Source organism: Podarcis raffonei, chromosome 11 (genome assembly GCF_027172205.1).
Source record: "Podarcis raffonei isolate rPodRaf1 chromosome 11, rPodRaf1.pri, whole genome shotgun sequence".
NCBI classification, from domain to species: domain Eukaryota; kingdom Metazoa; phylum Chordata; class Lepidosauria; order Squamata; family Lacertidae; genus Podarcis; species Podarcis raffonei.
This window is the reverse complement of record NC_070612.1, coordinates 57,736,322-57,751,169: the sequence shown is the minus strand read 5'-3', so window position 1 is coordinate 57,751,169 and position 14,848 is coordinate 57,736,322. Positions and strand designations below refer to the sequence as shown.

General features: G+C 44.2%; 1 protein-coding gene across 2 annotated transcripts in view; it reads left to right on the top strand.

Moving 5' to 3' along the window:
* Positions 1-275: 275 nt before the first annotated feature.
* DAPK1 (death associated protein kinase 1) overlaps positions 276-14,848 on the top strand; it is an 80,749-nt gene continuing 66,176 nt past the window's right edge. Inside the window, exons 1-2 of one of the 2 annotated variants that reach the window (XM_053409145.1) lie at positions 276-428; positions 1,529-1,695. In XM_053409145.1, the coding sequence (XP_053265120.1) occupies positions 1,634-1,695 (62 nt within the window). In that variant the 5' untranslated portion in view covers positions 276-428; positions 1,529-1,633. Of the gene's footprint in view, positions 429-509; positions 1,065-1,528; positions 1,696-14,848 lie in introns of those variants that run through there. The other variant, XM_053409144.1, reaches the window with a different exon arrangement.

Below are 14,848 nucleotides of genomic sequence, written 5' to 3'. Positions count from 1 at the left end.
TGTTGCTTTAGCCCTTTGCCCTCTCGCCTTCGATTAATCCCAAGCGGAGCCATTTGCGCCCAGCTGCCTGGCCCTCGAAGCCACTCCAAAGGGCGCCGCAGGTGCGGCAGCGGGCCTAAGCGCCTCCTCTTCCCCGCTGGGCAAACCGAGGCGAACCCTCGGGCGGCCCAAGCGCCCGCCCCCCCCCCCCCGCGCGCAGCTCTTGACACCTGTACGGCCGCGTTGCGCGCCTGCGTCCGTGCGCCGGGCTCCCCGCCCCTTCGCCGCTGCCGAGCGCAGGTCAGGAGAGGAGAAGGAGGGGGGAGCGCCGCGTGCAGCTGCCTTCCCATTGGCCGCTGGCCGGAGTCCTTCTCCTGCCTTGCTGGGCTCTCCCGGGAGCGAGGACGTCGGCGGGGGCCGATTGTCGCCGCCTGCAGCCAGCGCGGCCGGTGAGTCGCCGGCGCGAGAGAAAGAGAGCGCTGCATGTCTGGAGAGGAGGAGGAGGAGGAGGAGAAAGAGGAGGGGGCGGGTTCTCTCTCTCGCTCTCGGGCTGCCCCAACCCGGGAAGAGGGTCGCTGCGCCAAAGGAGAACTCCGGGGCGCGCTCCTCCCCCTGCAGCTGCAGCCGCCGCCGCCGCCACAGCGGAGCGCGGCGAGGCGGAGGGCTTCCTTCCCTTTCTCCCTCCCTCCCTCCGCCGCTCCCTCCCCTCGGTTAGTTTAGCCGAGCTGCTGGCCGCTTCCCTCCTTCTCCGGCGCCGCTGCCTGTGCGGGAGAGGAGGCCTCGTGCGAGCGCCGAGGAGGGGAAAGGGAAAGGAGGAAGGGTCCCCGCGCGCCCCTGCAAGCAACCTGGGCAGGCCGGCGCTGGCTGCCTCCCGAGACGGATGCGGTCTCCTCTGAGGCAGGCGCCTTTTAAACCGTGTAGTAGTAGCAGCTGCGGAGGCTCCTCCCGGTAGCACGTCCTAGTTGACCGGGTAACGGAGGGGGAGTCGCGGAGGAATGTGGCGCCCGGGCGGCGCGGAGGCGCCTTCCTGAGGTGGAAATGGTGGCTGCTCGCGCCGCTGCTCCGGCTTTCTCGGCCCGCGAAAGGTGAGGGACGCTGGTGGCGGGGCTGACGCTTTGCTCTCTCGCACGCGGAGGGGCTCGATCCGGGAAACGAGCGTTGGTTCTCCCCGCCTTCCCTCCCACAGGCCGGCGCGTTTCCCATTTTGCAGCTTTGGAGGAAGGGGGAGACGAGGGAGAGACCTTCTCCTATCTATGGACGGGAGGCCGGGGAAGGAACGGCGCCTTCCATTTGCCGTCGGCAGCGCAGCCCCAGAGGTTCCTGGAGAGCAAAGTTAAGCAGCCCAAGGCCGCGCGCGGGCTGATCCGCACGGCGATTCTGAAACCGGGATCGCCGCCGCCGCCGCTGCTACCGGAGACATTTGGCGTTAAGCGGTGCGGGTTGGGTGCATGTTGCAGTGTGCGGATAACCACACCCCTCTTGCAAACGCAGGCGTTTTAATTAAACAACTGTCTTTCCCCCTTCCCCGTCCCCACCTCTGTTTCTTCAGGGATTGCAGCCGCAAAATGCTGGAGGATTTTACCAGGGATGTGATGAGTTGAAAGGCGGCGGCGGCCGAGAGTGTTGTTTTCCTTTCTGAGGAGTGGCAGCTATCATGACTGTCTTCAGGCAAGAGAACCTGGATGATCACTATGAGATCGGGGAGGAACTTGGAAGGTACCGTACTTGTTGGAAGGAAAAGTGCATGCCAGGTGTGGGCCTGTATCAATAAGATGGTCCCCCGGGTAAGGACCAGATAGCAGAGGGTCTGTGGAGGAAGAGAATGCAGCGGTGCTGTTGGAGGAAGCAGGGGTAATGAGCAGACTGTGTTGGATTGGAGTGTAAATTCATTTGCTGCTAACCCCAGTGAGCTGCTTATATGCCTCAGATTAAGGAATGCTCTGTGGTATATTTTAGAGCTGTGTGCCTTATAAGAGTTAATATGTAAGCCAGAAGCAAAATGTGTTACACTTGGCATCGCTGTTAGTGTTTCATAGAGAGGTGTCTCCTTGCATACATATATGTACTCAGATGACATTGCGTAGAAAGGTGATTCTAAGCTAAAGTGATTTTCTTCTGTATGTAAGGCTGGAGGATTGAAACATTACAGTTGATACTTGTATGTCTATATGTTGATTGCAAAAGTGGTTTGCATAGGCGGGTGGGTTTTGTATGCACACTTAAGTTCTGATGATAACAGTAGTGAATTATAAGTCTATGTGGAAGAATGCAAACCAGTTTGCAATATTAATACTAGCATGCAATATTAATAATTTCTCCAGATTCATCTTGGTTCTTTAAGTATGAGGGTGCCTGAATACAGATAATTTCTAGCATTTGTTTTCAATCCAGTGGAGATCGATCTGTTTCAAGGTATCAGAGTTCAATTATTCCATTCCAGTCAAATGTCAGATCAAGAGATTTATAGTCATTAAGCAGTGTAGATTTAACACGGTCTCCATAAAGCTTGTTAATTGAATACTACAGAATGCTGTGTCTATGCCACAGCTTTGTGCTGGAAAACCCAGACCATTGACTAGAGATTATTGTTTGCTTTTGGTTTTAAATCTCCTAGCTTAATTGCTAAATGAAGTGTGTGCTTTTTACTGTGTGTTGTGTTTGCTGCTTGCATTTTATCTTTTAAGGTATTGCTAATTTTTAAATTTAAAAACTAGGGGAACTATTGGTGCTTTGCAGTATAGCACTCTGCAGTACACTAAGGGTAGGATTTACCTAACAAACTCTGTAAGCTGAGGCTCTGCTCAAGGGTTGCACAATAAGGCTTTTTCCCTGAACCCCCAAAATGGTTGGGTGAACCGCCAGTGTAGGAATGGGAGGGTTCTCTAGCAAGCTGGTACACTTGCACATTCACCATAGTGTGAAGTTAAATTTGCCCCTAAGTGTTTTATTATTCTTCACTACCATCACAACAACTCTGTGGGGAAGATTAAGTTGAGCCACTGACCTCCATACCATGATTTGGTGGGTCTGCAAACAATAGTTTAGAGATTAGCACTAACCATGGTGTACCAATGTGGACATCATGGCAAGCCATGGTTAGCAAAAAGTAGTAAGTGGATGGGAGGGAACTTGGATGCAAAGAGAGAACATGCATTTAAATCTATAGAGATGCTCCAATTCACCAAACTCTTGTTTGGCATTACATCTAAACTGAGCTAGCGGCTTGACCAAAGTCTGTACTGTGAGCCCGCCCTGTGGATGAAGGGGCTCTCACACTTGGAGAAAAAAGCATTAGTGTTGGCTTCCATCTTGATTTTTGCGCTTGCTTGAATGAGTTTACTTTTACCTGTGATGTGTGTATTGTTATACAAAATTGTTATACAAAAATAGAAATCTGATGTTGTAGCCTTTTATTTCAATGCTGTAAACTCGGGTTTTTTTAGGGGGGAGGGAAGATGAGGAACAGTGTCCCTTCAGTTATTGTGAATTGAATGTGCACTATTTAGTGTATAAAAGCTAAATTCTGTACCTCGACGTGTTATGGGGGAATCCATTTCTCCCTAAAATGTACAGTAAAACAGTTGATTGCTTTTAATTCAGTGACCTTTAAATTTGTTTCTGGCAATCGTCATACAGTGGCTGATGGGAAAACAAAAGTAGTGCTCCCATAATTCAGCTTAAATTTAAACATGGATGTTCTCCCATTTTACTATGGGCAGTGCTTCTTTTTGTGCAGATTGCATCAGTACTGATGATTCCCAAGAACCAACAGGTAGTCACTAACAGTGCAAGCCTGTGCATGTCTGCTTGGAAGTAAGCCCCACTGAGCTGAGTGGGACTTGTTCCCAGTAAGTGAATAAAGAAATGCATCCTTCAACAGAATACTGATCAGAACTAATTGGGACTATTGTAGCATGTGCAATGTCACAGCATTTGGGACTTGGAGCTGGCATGATAGAAGCATATAAAATTATACATGGCATGGGGAAAGTGGACAGAAAAGTTTTGTTGGAAGGTCCAGGACAGATAAAGGAAAGTATTTCTTAATGCAGTGCATAGTTAAACTAGGAAGCTCCTGCGGGAGATGGTGATGGCCATCAACTTGGATGCCTGTAAATGAAGCCTGGTCAAATACATAGAGGACAAAACTGTCAGGGGCTGCTGGCCATGATAGCAATGTTGTGCCTCTGCAGGTGGAGGAAGTATGTTTCCGATTTGTGCAGGCAAACCCCGATTTGTACAGAGGTTATGTTCTGGGTCAGGGGCCCCTGATTCACATGGAAGCACAAGAAGCACCTCTTTTGCCACACACGAGTCAGCTGGCTCGATAGAGAGGTCAGCCACCAACCTGGCGCCCAGCAATCTCCACGTAGTCACAATTGGATCCGCACCAGTAGCAAAGCATGCCTGGCGCTTGGGGAATTTCAAATACTAGGTGCTACCAAAGCAAAATGAAAATAATGCACCATGGAGAAAATACGTAGTGTAGCAAATAACTTGCAAATGATTTCTAGTTAAGTTGGAATCTAGCATGTTCATTTGTGTGCTGTTTTAGAAAGCTCTCTGAACTGGATTATCTTAATTAAGGGATTAAGTTGCAGCTCTATGCTGAGTCAAATCACTGGACCATCTGATCCAGTGTAGTCTATTCTGACTAGCAAAAGACCTCAAAGGTACGTGAGATCCTTTAACTGAGGATGCTTGTGACTGAGAAGTAGGTACCCTATCTTTTTTTAAATCAATAAACAGAGTGATAGGAGATTTGAACCTATAGCCATATAGGCAAAGGCTGCAGCATAATTACCTGTTTTAAACCAGCGAGACAGAGTGTCCTGAATACTTACCATATGGACTGGAAGCCACTTCACACAAATGCCTTGCTTTGTGGAGCTGTAATCAAGTAATTACCCAAATGTTTTCTCATGTGGGCGGCAGTAACTATATGAATCAGGCCTTATATTTGTCACCTTGAGAGTAGTTCTATCAAAATCAATGAGATGCCCGGTTAAAAATATTTGAGATTGGAATGTAAAATATTCACTAGTCACATTATCTCCATTAAAATACCAAACTTAAAACTAAGATAAGTACTCCCATGCTTATCTTTTAAACAGATGTTTTAAGCAATCGGCTCATCATGCAATTTCAGAAGACCAAAGCAGATTTCGGTGGAAATGATTATGAAATGCAAGCAAATATAAGCCTGTTTCTGTTTAGTTCGCTTGTGGTTGCAAGCAGTGTGGCTGTGCATTTTAAATAAACAATTCTGCAGTTCTTTTATTATACTTTGTTGTTTCAAGGACTTTGTGTATGCGGTTGCCACAGTGCTGCATTCTTCTGAAACTTTTTTCATTGCTCCTGATCAAAACAGTCAAAACACTTAATCCTCATGAAGGTGGCTTAGTTTTACAAAGACCTGCCCTGCATCTAGGAAAAAAACACACATTAAAAAACAAAAAAGTTGAGTGAAATTGCAAGAGTGCTGGTCAAGTCGTTCATGATATGTTAAATGAGCTAAATGTGTGGAAGGCATCTATAAAATTGTTCCCATTGTGGAACTGGAGCAAGCCTGACTCACAGCAACTCATGCAGCTTTGCCTCTCTTACTGTCTCTCATGCATACAGACAAGTCTCATACAACTGCACATTTAATGCGCAGGTTCCTTCTCTCAATCTCTGAATACAGTTGCTGCAGGCAAATGGGAACGCGGTTGTCAATGAAACTTGTTTGACAGTTTTTCAGATGTATTTCACTGGTCATTGCTGCAAACACTGTTCAGCTAAACGCACATAAGTAACTTAAGGAGGCAGACTGAATACAAGGCAGAGGTGGGGCCTGAACTCCAATGCCTTGCCTCCACGACAGCTTAAATTAGGTGCTAGAAAGTTTACAGAATCACAGAATTGAAAGTGACCATGAGATCATTTAATTTAGCCCCCTGCCCTGCAGGAATCTTAAACCCAACATGGAACTCAAACCCACTACCCACTGAGCACAGTTGTATCCATTTTGCAGAAGGCAGATGGCAGGATCCTGCCCCTAAATAGATTTGTTTGATTTAACATCTCCAATTACTATTCCATCCCAATTGCACTGCATTAGTTTTTCCTCTTGGCTTTCTCCCTCCCCAAAAGAAACGATCCCTCTCCGCTCTGCCTCTCTGGAAGGCAACATTGAGAGTCTCTTGCAACATTGCCTCACAAATGTGAGAGGCACGCATGGAAGGCAAGGGAGGGAAATGAAGTGAGAGCTGCTTCTTGGGTCTGAGTTCCCTCCCTCACTTCTTGGCCTGAGTTACTGAGTTCCTGCCAAGGCAGACCTTCGATTCTTTCCCCTCCATACATCGGAAGTTGTTGCTTTTGCTTTGCTGGAGCTGGTGGTGCAAGTCAGCAACTGGGATGCCTTTGGATCGTGCCCTCGCACACCTACCTAGGAATTTTATTTACTTTATTAGGCACCATCAGTGCTTTTTTTCTAGGAAAAAAAGGTGCCAGTTCTGCACTTTTGAGTACCACCAGGGGGAAAAAAATCAGAGTATACTTTAGTCCAGAAACTCCCACTGATTTCATTGAAGTGTCTAGTTGAAAGTTGTTAGCACTTTAAAAAATCTTATCTTTGATGGAATGTACACCCATATTTGAGTCCCTATCCAGGAATTGGATGTTATCTCACAGAGCAAATACTTAGTAGCTACAACTATTTGAGTCCTACTTTGGTATGTTGTATAGAGTAAGTAACCATGGAACTTTCAACTTTGTTGGAATAAACACTCATAGCAGTGCACCTTTCAGTTGGCTCTTGGCTTTAGCTGTTCTGTGTGTTTTAATACAGTGAGTGGTAAATAAGAGGCTTACGAAGTAAGATTGTGTTTGAAGTGCTTATATTAAGCTAAACGCTTGGTGAAATTGCAGGCCCACAGCCTGATGCACGCAGATCCATTCTAATATGCTTGAAGGTGCCTTTTAAAGAAGAAGGAATATACTATGCCGACTAGCTAGAGTTGTGCAATGACCCTTCCTCTAGTAACGTCCTGTTATATCTGCTTTAGGGGATGAGAGCTTTGCTATTCAATACAACTTTTGCTGCCTTGACACTGGTTGCATTTGGACATCACAGTAAGCTATGGTTCACTGCGATGGGAATGAGCCATAGCAAGCCTTTGCGTGTAAGGCAGAGGTCTAAGGCATTAGCTTCCATTTTTGACTAACCACATTAAAGTATTATATATGAAACCTAAACTCTGGTTAGCAGCAATTATGGTTCGCTCGAAACAAGCCCGCTTCAAAAACCACAGTTTGTTTCAAACAAACTATAGTTAAGATTAATCAGGGTTTGTCAAGGTTTGGACGTGCTAAATTCTAAAGCTTCCTAACTTCTTCTAGTGGCTGCATTGGACAGACTGAGGGAGTGTATGAGATGAAGATCATCAGGCTTTATCCTTGAGCTCAAATGCAACCACTGACTCAGATCAACTTACCTGTGGTATGGGTTCACCAAATTAACAAAATATGATTTGCAAATCGGAATCTAGGTTTTGAAGTGGGTTTGCATACTAAGTTTAGCAATATGAATTGTCATCTTTTAAAATCTACAAGTATTCTAATAAAAATAATTTCTTATTGCAACTCACCATAATTAATGAATCCCTTTATCAAACAGCCTGGGGTGGCTATCAAGTAGTAAATTCATGAGAAATAAAAGAAGGGAAGAAAGCCAACAAAAAACCATGAAATAACAGCAGCACCAGCAATCAGTGAACAGATGCTATTAAACCGGCAGGGCCACTTCCACTTTGACCCAAAGACCTGCAAAAATAAATGAGTCTTAAGCTGTCTCCTAAATCAAAACAGTACTGGGACTGGATAGCTCAAAGCTGAGAGGGAAGTCCATAACTAGAGTGGTGCCATGGAGAAAACATGTTAGATACAGATTTGTAAACCTTTGAATCTGTTTGAATATAACATTTCAACCACACTTAGGCACAATTTATTGTGCCCCGCCCCCATCAAATGTGTTAGAAAAGCTTTTACAGCAGTTCTGTTTTTAAACGCAAGTCAAATAATAACGATAAATCATATCTCAGTTGATTTACAGCTGTGGACAACCCATATCTGCTACCCCAGCAACACTCAGCCCAAATTTCTGTATTGCCTGCCCTGTTACGGTACTTCACTGATGCTATTTTACCTGCCTTTTTATCACAGTGCCCTGTGCTCTGCCCATATTACTTAGAACATAAAAGGACAATTGATACAGTACTGGACCTGGGACTAAAGTAAAGGGAGGAACACAAAATAAATTTCTAGGGGCCACGTGAAAATTAAATGTCTCTCCCCATCTCAGTTCCATACTATTTGCTATACTGTATAGATTTGTTGAAACAGTAGACTAAACTGTGTCTGTAACTGTAATTAAAATACATTCTTGCTTTAAAAACCTTAACGTTATCTTGGCAAACTTGTGTTTCCAGTTCTTTGTTTGCCAAGATGCATTGGGGGGAGGGGGTGGACGGCAGAGATGGCATTTGTAGGGGAAAAGCAGTGGGCATGCGGGAGATAAGGCTGCTTAAAACCCATGTCTGGCAGTCCTCCCCTACAACTCTTCTGCCTCCCCACCAAAAGTTGGGCTGGCTTCCAGTTTCAGCAGTTGGCTGAGAAAAATGATTTAAAAACAGGCTTGAGGTTGGGTGGATTGATTTTTAAATCAGTGATGTTAAATCATCTAGGGAAAAGGCTGCTTTTCAGCTTGATTGACACACTCAGAGCCATTTATTTTAACCTCCATTCCAACTGTTCTACTCTCCAGATGAACAATGAGCTGCCTTGCCTTGCAGAATATTTAGAGGAGGATTGCAAAGAAGCTTTGAAGCACACTGAAATCAAAGTTGAAATCGTGCATGTGTTTTCCTGGGAGTAAATCCTATGGAACATGTAGGACTTGCTTCTGAGCACTCGTATATAGGGTTTTGCTAGTCATACTAAGTGTGGGAGTGGGAGTTATACTTGAGGAGGGGTAGATATCGTACCTGGGCATTGCAGTTGTATAATTCCTGTTTGATTGGGACTTGTAGGTGAGCCCAGAAACTACTCAGGCATTTTTATCAATCCCCATCCCCCTGATTAACACCTCATCGGGATGGTGCCAGGGAGAACACTACCTCCATGACATCACAGTTCTTGCAGCCCTTCATATGTTGGAGGCTGAGTTAGCATAAGAAGCATCTAGCCGCATTGGCACCAGGGCTTGTCTAGCATTCTGTTCTTGCAGTGGCCAACCAGATATATGTGGAAAGTTCATAAGCAGGACCCAAGCGCAGTGGCTCTCTCTTGACCCGTGATACTGAGAGGCAAACTGCCTCCAACAGTGGAGGTAGAACATAGCAACTGTGGGTAGTAGCTGTGGATAGCCTTATCCTTTATGAATTTGTCCAATCTTCTTTTAAAGCCATTTATGGGCCCATTCACATTTCCACTTGATTTCTTAACAATATTAAGGAGAGATCTCATTGATACACCTGTACAGTGTGCTAGTTCTGGTGCTAGATTCCTTTATACTACGTTCCCTTTTGGGACTCATTAGGAATGAGACGATGGCAACAGTCATGAACATCATGATAAACTATAGTTAAAGATGTATTGTTCTAGGAAGAATCAGATCAGAACACTCAGTTTAGTGTTGTGTCCAAGACAAAGAGTTTGGTTTGTTTCACTCAGAAAAAAGTCACAAGGTATAGCCTAGGCTTTTCTTGGCTTCCTAATCGTAGCTTGTATGAACAAAACAATCTATAGAAACAAACCCTGGTTACAATCTAATACTAAGCCCAAGGGCCATGGTTTCTTTCTCCCCAGCACTGGCAAGGAGGTAGTGGACATGACTAGGTCATGCACAGTAAATAACTATGGTTTACTGTGACACCTGAAAGTTAATGGCAGGTAGAGGGTCTGCCAAACTGCTAGGCAGAAACACTCTGAAAGCAACTGAATTCCCAGTTCTAAACACTAGGTTGCTGAAAGGACTATTATGTGCTCTGTTTGTCTAAAACAGACCTGGATTTCAAAAATTGGGTTTTATCTCATAAAAAATTCATCATGCATAAGGCGCAGTTTACATGCAGCTGCTGCAGCAGAAATATGTTTGAATAGTATGAATTCATGGACAGGGTCAGTCTCTTGGCCTTTTCCAACTGATAATTGATCCATACTACTACTACAAGTGTTAATAAATGGGACCTAACCATGATATGGGATGAGGGTGACACTGTGGTCTAAACCACTGAGCCTAGGGCTTGCCGTTTGGAAGGTTGGCGGTTCGAGTACCCGCAACGGGGTGAGCTCCCGTTGCTCGGTCCCAGCTCCTGCCAACCTAGCAGTTTGAAAGCATGTCAAAGTGCAAGTAGATAAATAGGTACTGCTCCGGTGGGAAGGTAAACGGCGTTTCTGTGCGCTGCTCTAGTTTCACCAGAAGCGGCTTAGTCACGCTGGCCACATGACCCGGAAAAACTGTCTATGGACAAACATTGGCTCCCTCAGCCAGTAAGGTGAGATGAGCGCTGCAACCCCAGAGTCATTTGTGACTGGACTTAACTGTCGGAGTCCCTTTACCTTTACCTTTAACCATGATATGTTGTTGAAAAAATAGTTGTATAGCAAAAAAAAAACCCCAAACCCCTTTTAACCATAACAATGTTACTTGGCATTTGCTAGAGGAATTAATCTTGCTGTGCTTGTTTCTTGTTTTCAGAAGAAAACAAGAAGATGCTATAGCATCTTCTGAAACAAGTATTATAAGCTAGAGTTGCCTTGGGAATGTTGTGGCATTTGTTCTGATTGTCCCCTATGGAAGGTTTGAGGGTGGGGGGAAGAAACGATCCACTTGTCTGTATGTGTGTTTTCATTTGGATTGGCAGTGCCACAAAGAAAATATGAACCGTGTCCCAATGCTAGTTCTCAAGACAGTGTTTATGACTGAAGTGTGCAGTTAAGTCCTTGAGAGCTCTGAAACCATAAGAGTTTTGAATCTATTTAGTTCCCCTTCTTTTCTTTTCTCTTAGTAAGGTAAAAAGGGGACTGGTACCTTCATGATCTCAAAACTCCTATTAGAGGTACTCAGTTATGTTGGCTCAATGTTCTACCCCACCCATTGTTTAACTCCCTTTTATTGCCATTTAGATTGTCTAACTGGCTGTGTTTTCTTAGTTTTGTTTGTTATATTCATGTTTGTTTGATGTGTTATACTGCACCATGTTGTGAAACTCTAATATTTTTTTTTATAAACCTCATAATCCTCATGAATTTGCTATTCCTCATAAATGAGCATGATTCACGGGTCCTCAAAGCCATCTGCATCAAGATCCTACATCAATCTTCTTCCTACAAAAGTGTTTAGACTTATTATCCTAGTCCCATGCCCTCGTACTGAAATGGTGATGTGTAGGAACCCCATGGTTTCTTTGATCTGAGGCACTGTGTACAGCCTGTGTTCCTTCATCTCATCCCTCACCCACCTCCTCTGCTTGCTGTGGCTGAAAGAAATCATATTCTACTCCACAATATGAAGGGTTTGATGAATCCACTAGTGAATGGACCAATGGATGCATTCTGCATCATTCCTCAGAGCATCCTTATCTAGTCTCTAAGGCTGCAGTTCTAAGCCTGCTTACTTGGAAGTAAGTCTTATTGATAAATTATCATCATCATCATTCAGTAGCTAGAAAAATAGGCACATCAACCATATATGCACCCTGGAAATTTCTTTCTTTGATTTTAATATCCACTAAAAAAAATTAGTGCATCCATGTTTAGAAAACATTAGCTATGAGGGATTGGCATATGACTGCTTGAGTACTGGTTTGTCAGTTCCTGGCTTACTGGGAAATCTTAAGTGTATTTTATTTTATATGTTCTAGGACAAAACTGTGTCTGTTACTTACATAAAGTTTCAAAAGTTCTAATTATTATTTGCTGGAAGTCTTGTATAACTTCTGAGGACAGAATAAATCTTCTTTTGTCTCCATTCATGCATTCCTTGACCTTCATCTGTCTCAATTTAAAGAGCAGGCTTTGACCTAATTGCTTAGTTCCATGTGATCACAGTTGTTCCCTACATCTAATCAGCTAGGCCTCTAGCCATAAATTCTTTTTTTTAAAGTTGTGCTTTTTAGTTAGTGAATTAGCATCAGTGGGAGATCTAAGTTACAGCTGTTAGTTTTCCCACCACTTTCTTTCATGTTTCCTATCATTGTTTGCCACAACGTTTTTTGGAGTGCACAGTATATCCTCTGATCAAATGCAGAGTAAATTGAGCAAATGAATTGACAGTTGTAGAGTAAAAGTAGATGAAACAGGCCTTGCAAACAATAATAGCTAAATAGATGTGCTTGGAGGAGGATGACTTCCTACTTATACCTAAAATTCAGCTATCAGACAAGTATTTCTCCCCCATAACTGATACAAATAAATTTAATTTAGGAGACTTAAATCTAAAGAAAGAAGATTAAAATATTAGCTAGTATTCCTGGCAAGTAGTCCTCAGCTAAGTCCAGTAACTTCTCAACAGAGTTGGTTCATATACCGTGACAGGTTAGAAACCAGATTTGAGTGCAAATATAACTTGCTGTGCAAAGTTCTGTCCTTGTGCTATGTTGCCTTTCAGTTCACCTGCCTCTCAGCAGAGTTCTAGGACACTGTCCCAAATTCAGTAGATCTCCCATGTGTGACTGCTGGCAGAATGACTTTATTTGTGGCGTCACTTTGTAATTCGGCTGCTGCTATGGACTATGGAAACTGTCTGTGGACAAACGGCGGCTCCCTCGGCCTATAGAGCGAGATGAGCGCACAGCCCCAGAGTCGTATGCGACTGGACCTAACGGTCAGGGGTACCTTTACCTTTTATGGAGTTCAAAGGGACGCGGGTTAAACCACTGAGCCTAGGGCTTGCCGATCCGAAGGTTGTTGGTTCAAATCCTCATGATGGGGTGAGCTCCCGTTGCTCGGTCCCTGCTCCTGCCAACCTAGCAGTTCAAAAGCATGTCAAAGTGCAAGTAGATAAATAGGGAAGGTAAACGGTGTTTCCGTGCACTGCTCTGGTTTGCCAGAAGCGGCTTAGTCATGCTACCCACATGACCCAGAAGCTATACGTCGGCTCCCTCAGCCAATAAAGCGAGATGAGCGCCGCAACTCCAGAGTCATCCGCGACTGGACCTAACAGTCAGGGGTCCCTTTACCTTTACCTATGGAGTTCAAATAGTTGATTACTTGCCCGCTTAACAACATTCTCTCAGCTGTCTTCTCCAGCACCAATTTCCAAAGCATGACCATCCCTTCACACACACATACACACATCTTTTTGTCCAAGACTAGTGCATACATTCTCCTGGGAAAATTTATTTTTGTTGTGATGGCTGTAACATGATCTATTCAGTGGACCCATATGTGTCCCCTACAACACCACCCTCAGCTCCAGCATAGCACGTCTGCTGTACTTTGGAACTGTATTCTCTTTTCTAGTATGAGTTGTCCTGTTTTTACAGTCTGTTCTCTAAAGTACCTGTGTTCAACCAGAGGTAATTCAGCAGTGCACTGATTCCTGATGGTGTTAAACAAGTGTCCACTTTGGGAATTGTACCTCAAGTTCAAATTTTGCATTCATAGCATTGAGCAGTACATGGAACCAATATAAAGTGCATGCCATTTACAATTCCATCCCTTTCCAGTTTGCAGAGGTCATTAATGACCTGCTTAGAGAACAATAACAATGAATTTTTTGCTTAAAAGAGAAAACTAATTCCATAAACAGATTATTGTAATGTGAATATAGTCGTCTGAATTGCAGAATTCCTATGGGTGTCTTAGAGATGTCAGTAACAGCAGCATATCAGCAGGGTGGTCAACGTCCACATACCCACATTTTCAAAGCACACAAAGATGCTGTATTTTCCTTGGGAATATATTGTGAATCGCTATGTATCCTTCTAGCTACAGTCTTATCCCAAGAACAGATACATTTAGGAATTTGGAAAATAACTTCAGTGTCTTCAGTAGCCTTGAAGCAACTGAGTTTATGGCTAGAATAAAATTACTAATAAGGTTGCTCTCTTTTAGTGTCTTTAACTGAGAAACAGGCATTAGGTATTAAATTTTACCATTCTCAAAGCTTGTTAGGCCGCAAATTCTTTTTGTTATTTGTTGCTGCTGTTTCCATGCAAGGTAGCTGGATGATGCCTAATGCTGGAGTATTGTTTGTTTGTTTTTAAATATATTTTTATTAAAGATTTCCTGGTTTACAAAAGTATGTGCAATGTCTCTTCTTTTCAAGTTACGTTTTCTACAGATCAGTTACATTTGTTGTGAGACATCAGTGTTACATTAGGAGGAAAAGGGGAAAGAGGTAGAGAATGGTGAGTGGGTGTGGTTGTTGCATGCTTTAAGAATACAATACAAGCTTGTGGCCCCTTCCTATTTGATAACTAGGTAGGTATAATGCAAGTGCTAATGCTATTCTAGGCTGCATCAACAGAGGTATGGTGTCCAGATTAAGAGAAGTAAGGTAAAGGTAAAGGGACCCTTGACCATTAGGTCCAGTCGTGACCGACTCTGGGGTTGCAGCGCTCATCTCGCTTTATTGGCCAAGGGAGCTGGCGTACAGCTTCTGGGTCATGTGGCCAGCATGACTAAGCCGCTTCTGGCGAACCAGAGCAGCGCACGGAAACGCCATTTACCTTCCTGCCGGAGTGGTACCTATTTATCTACTTGCACTTTGACGTGCTTTCGAACTGCTAGGTTGGCAGGAGCAGGGACCGAGCAATGGGAGCTCACCCCATCATGGGGATTTGAACTGAAGACCTTCTGATTGGAAAGCCCTAGGCTCTGT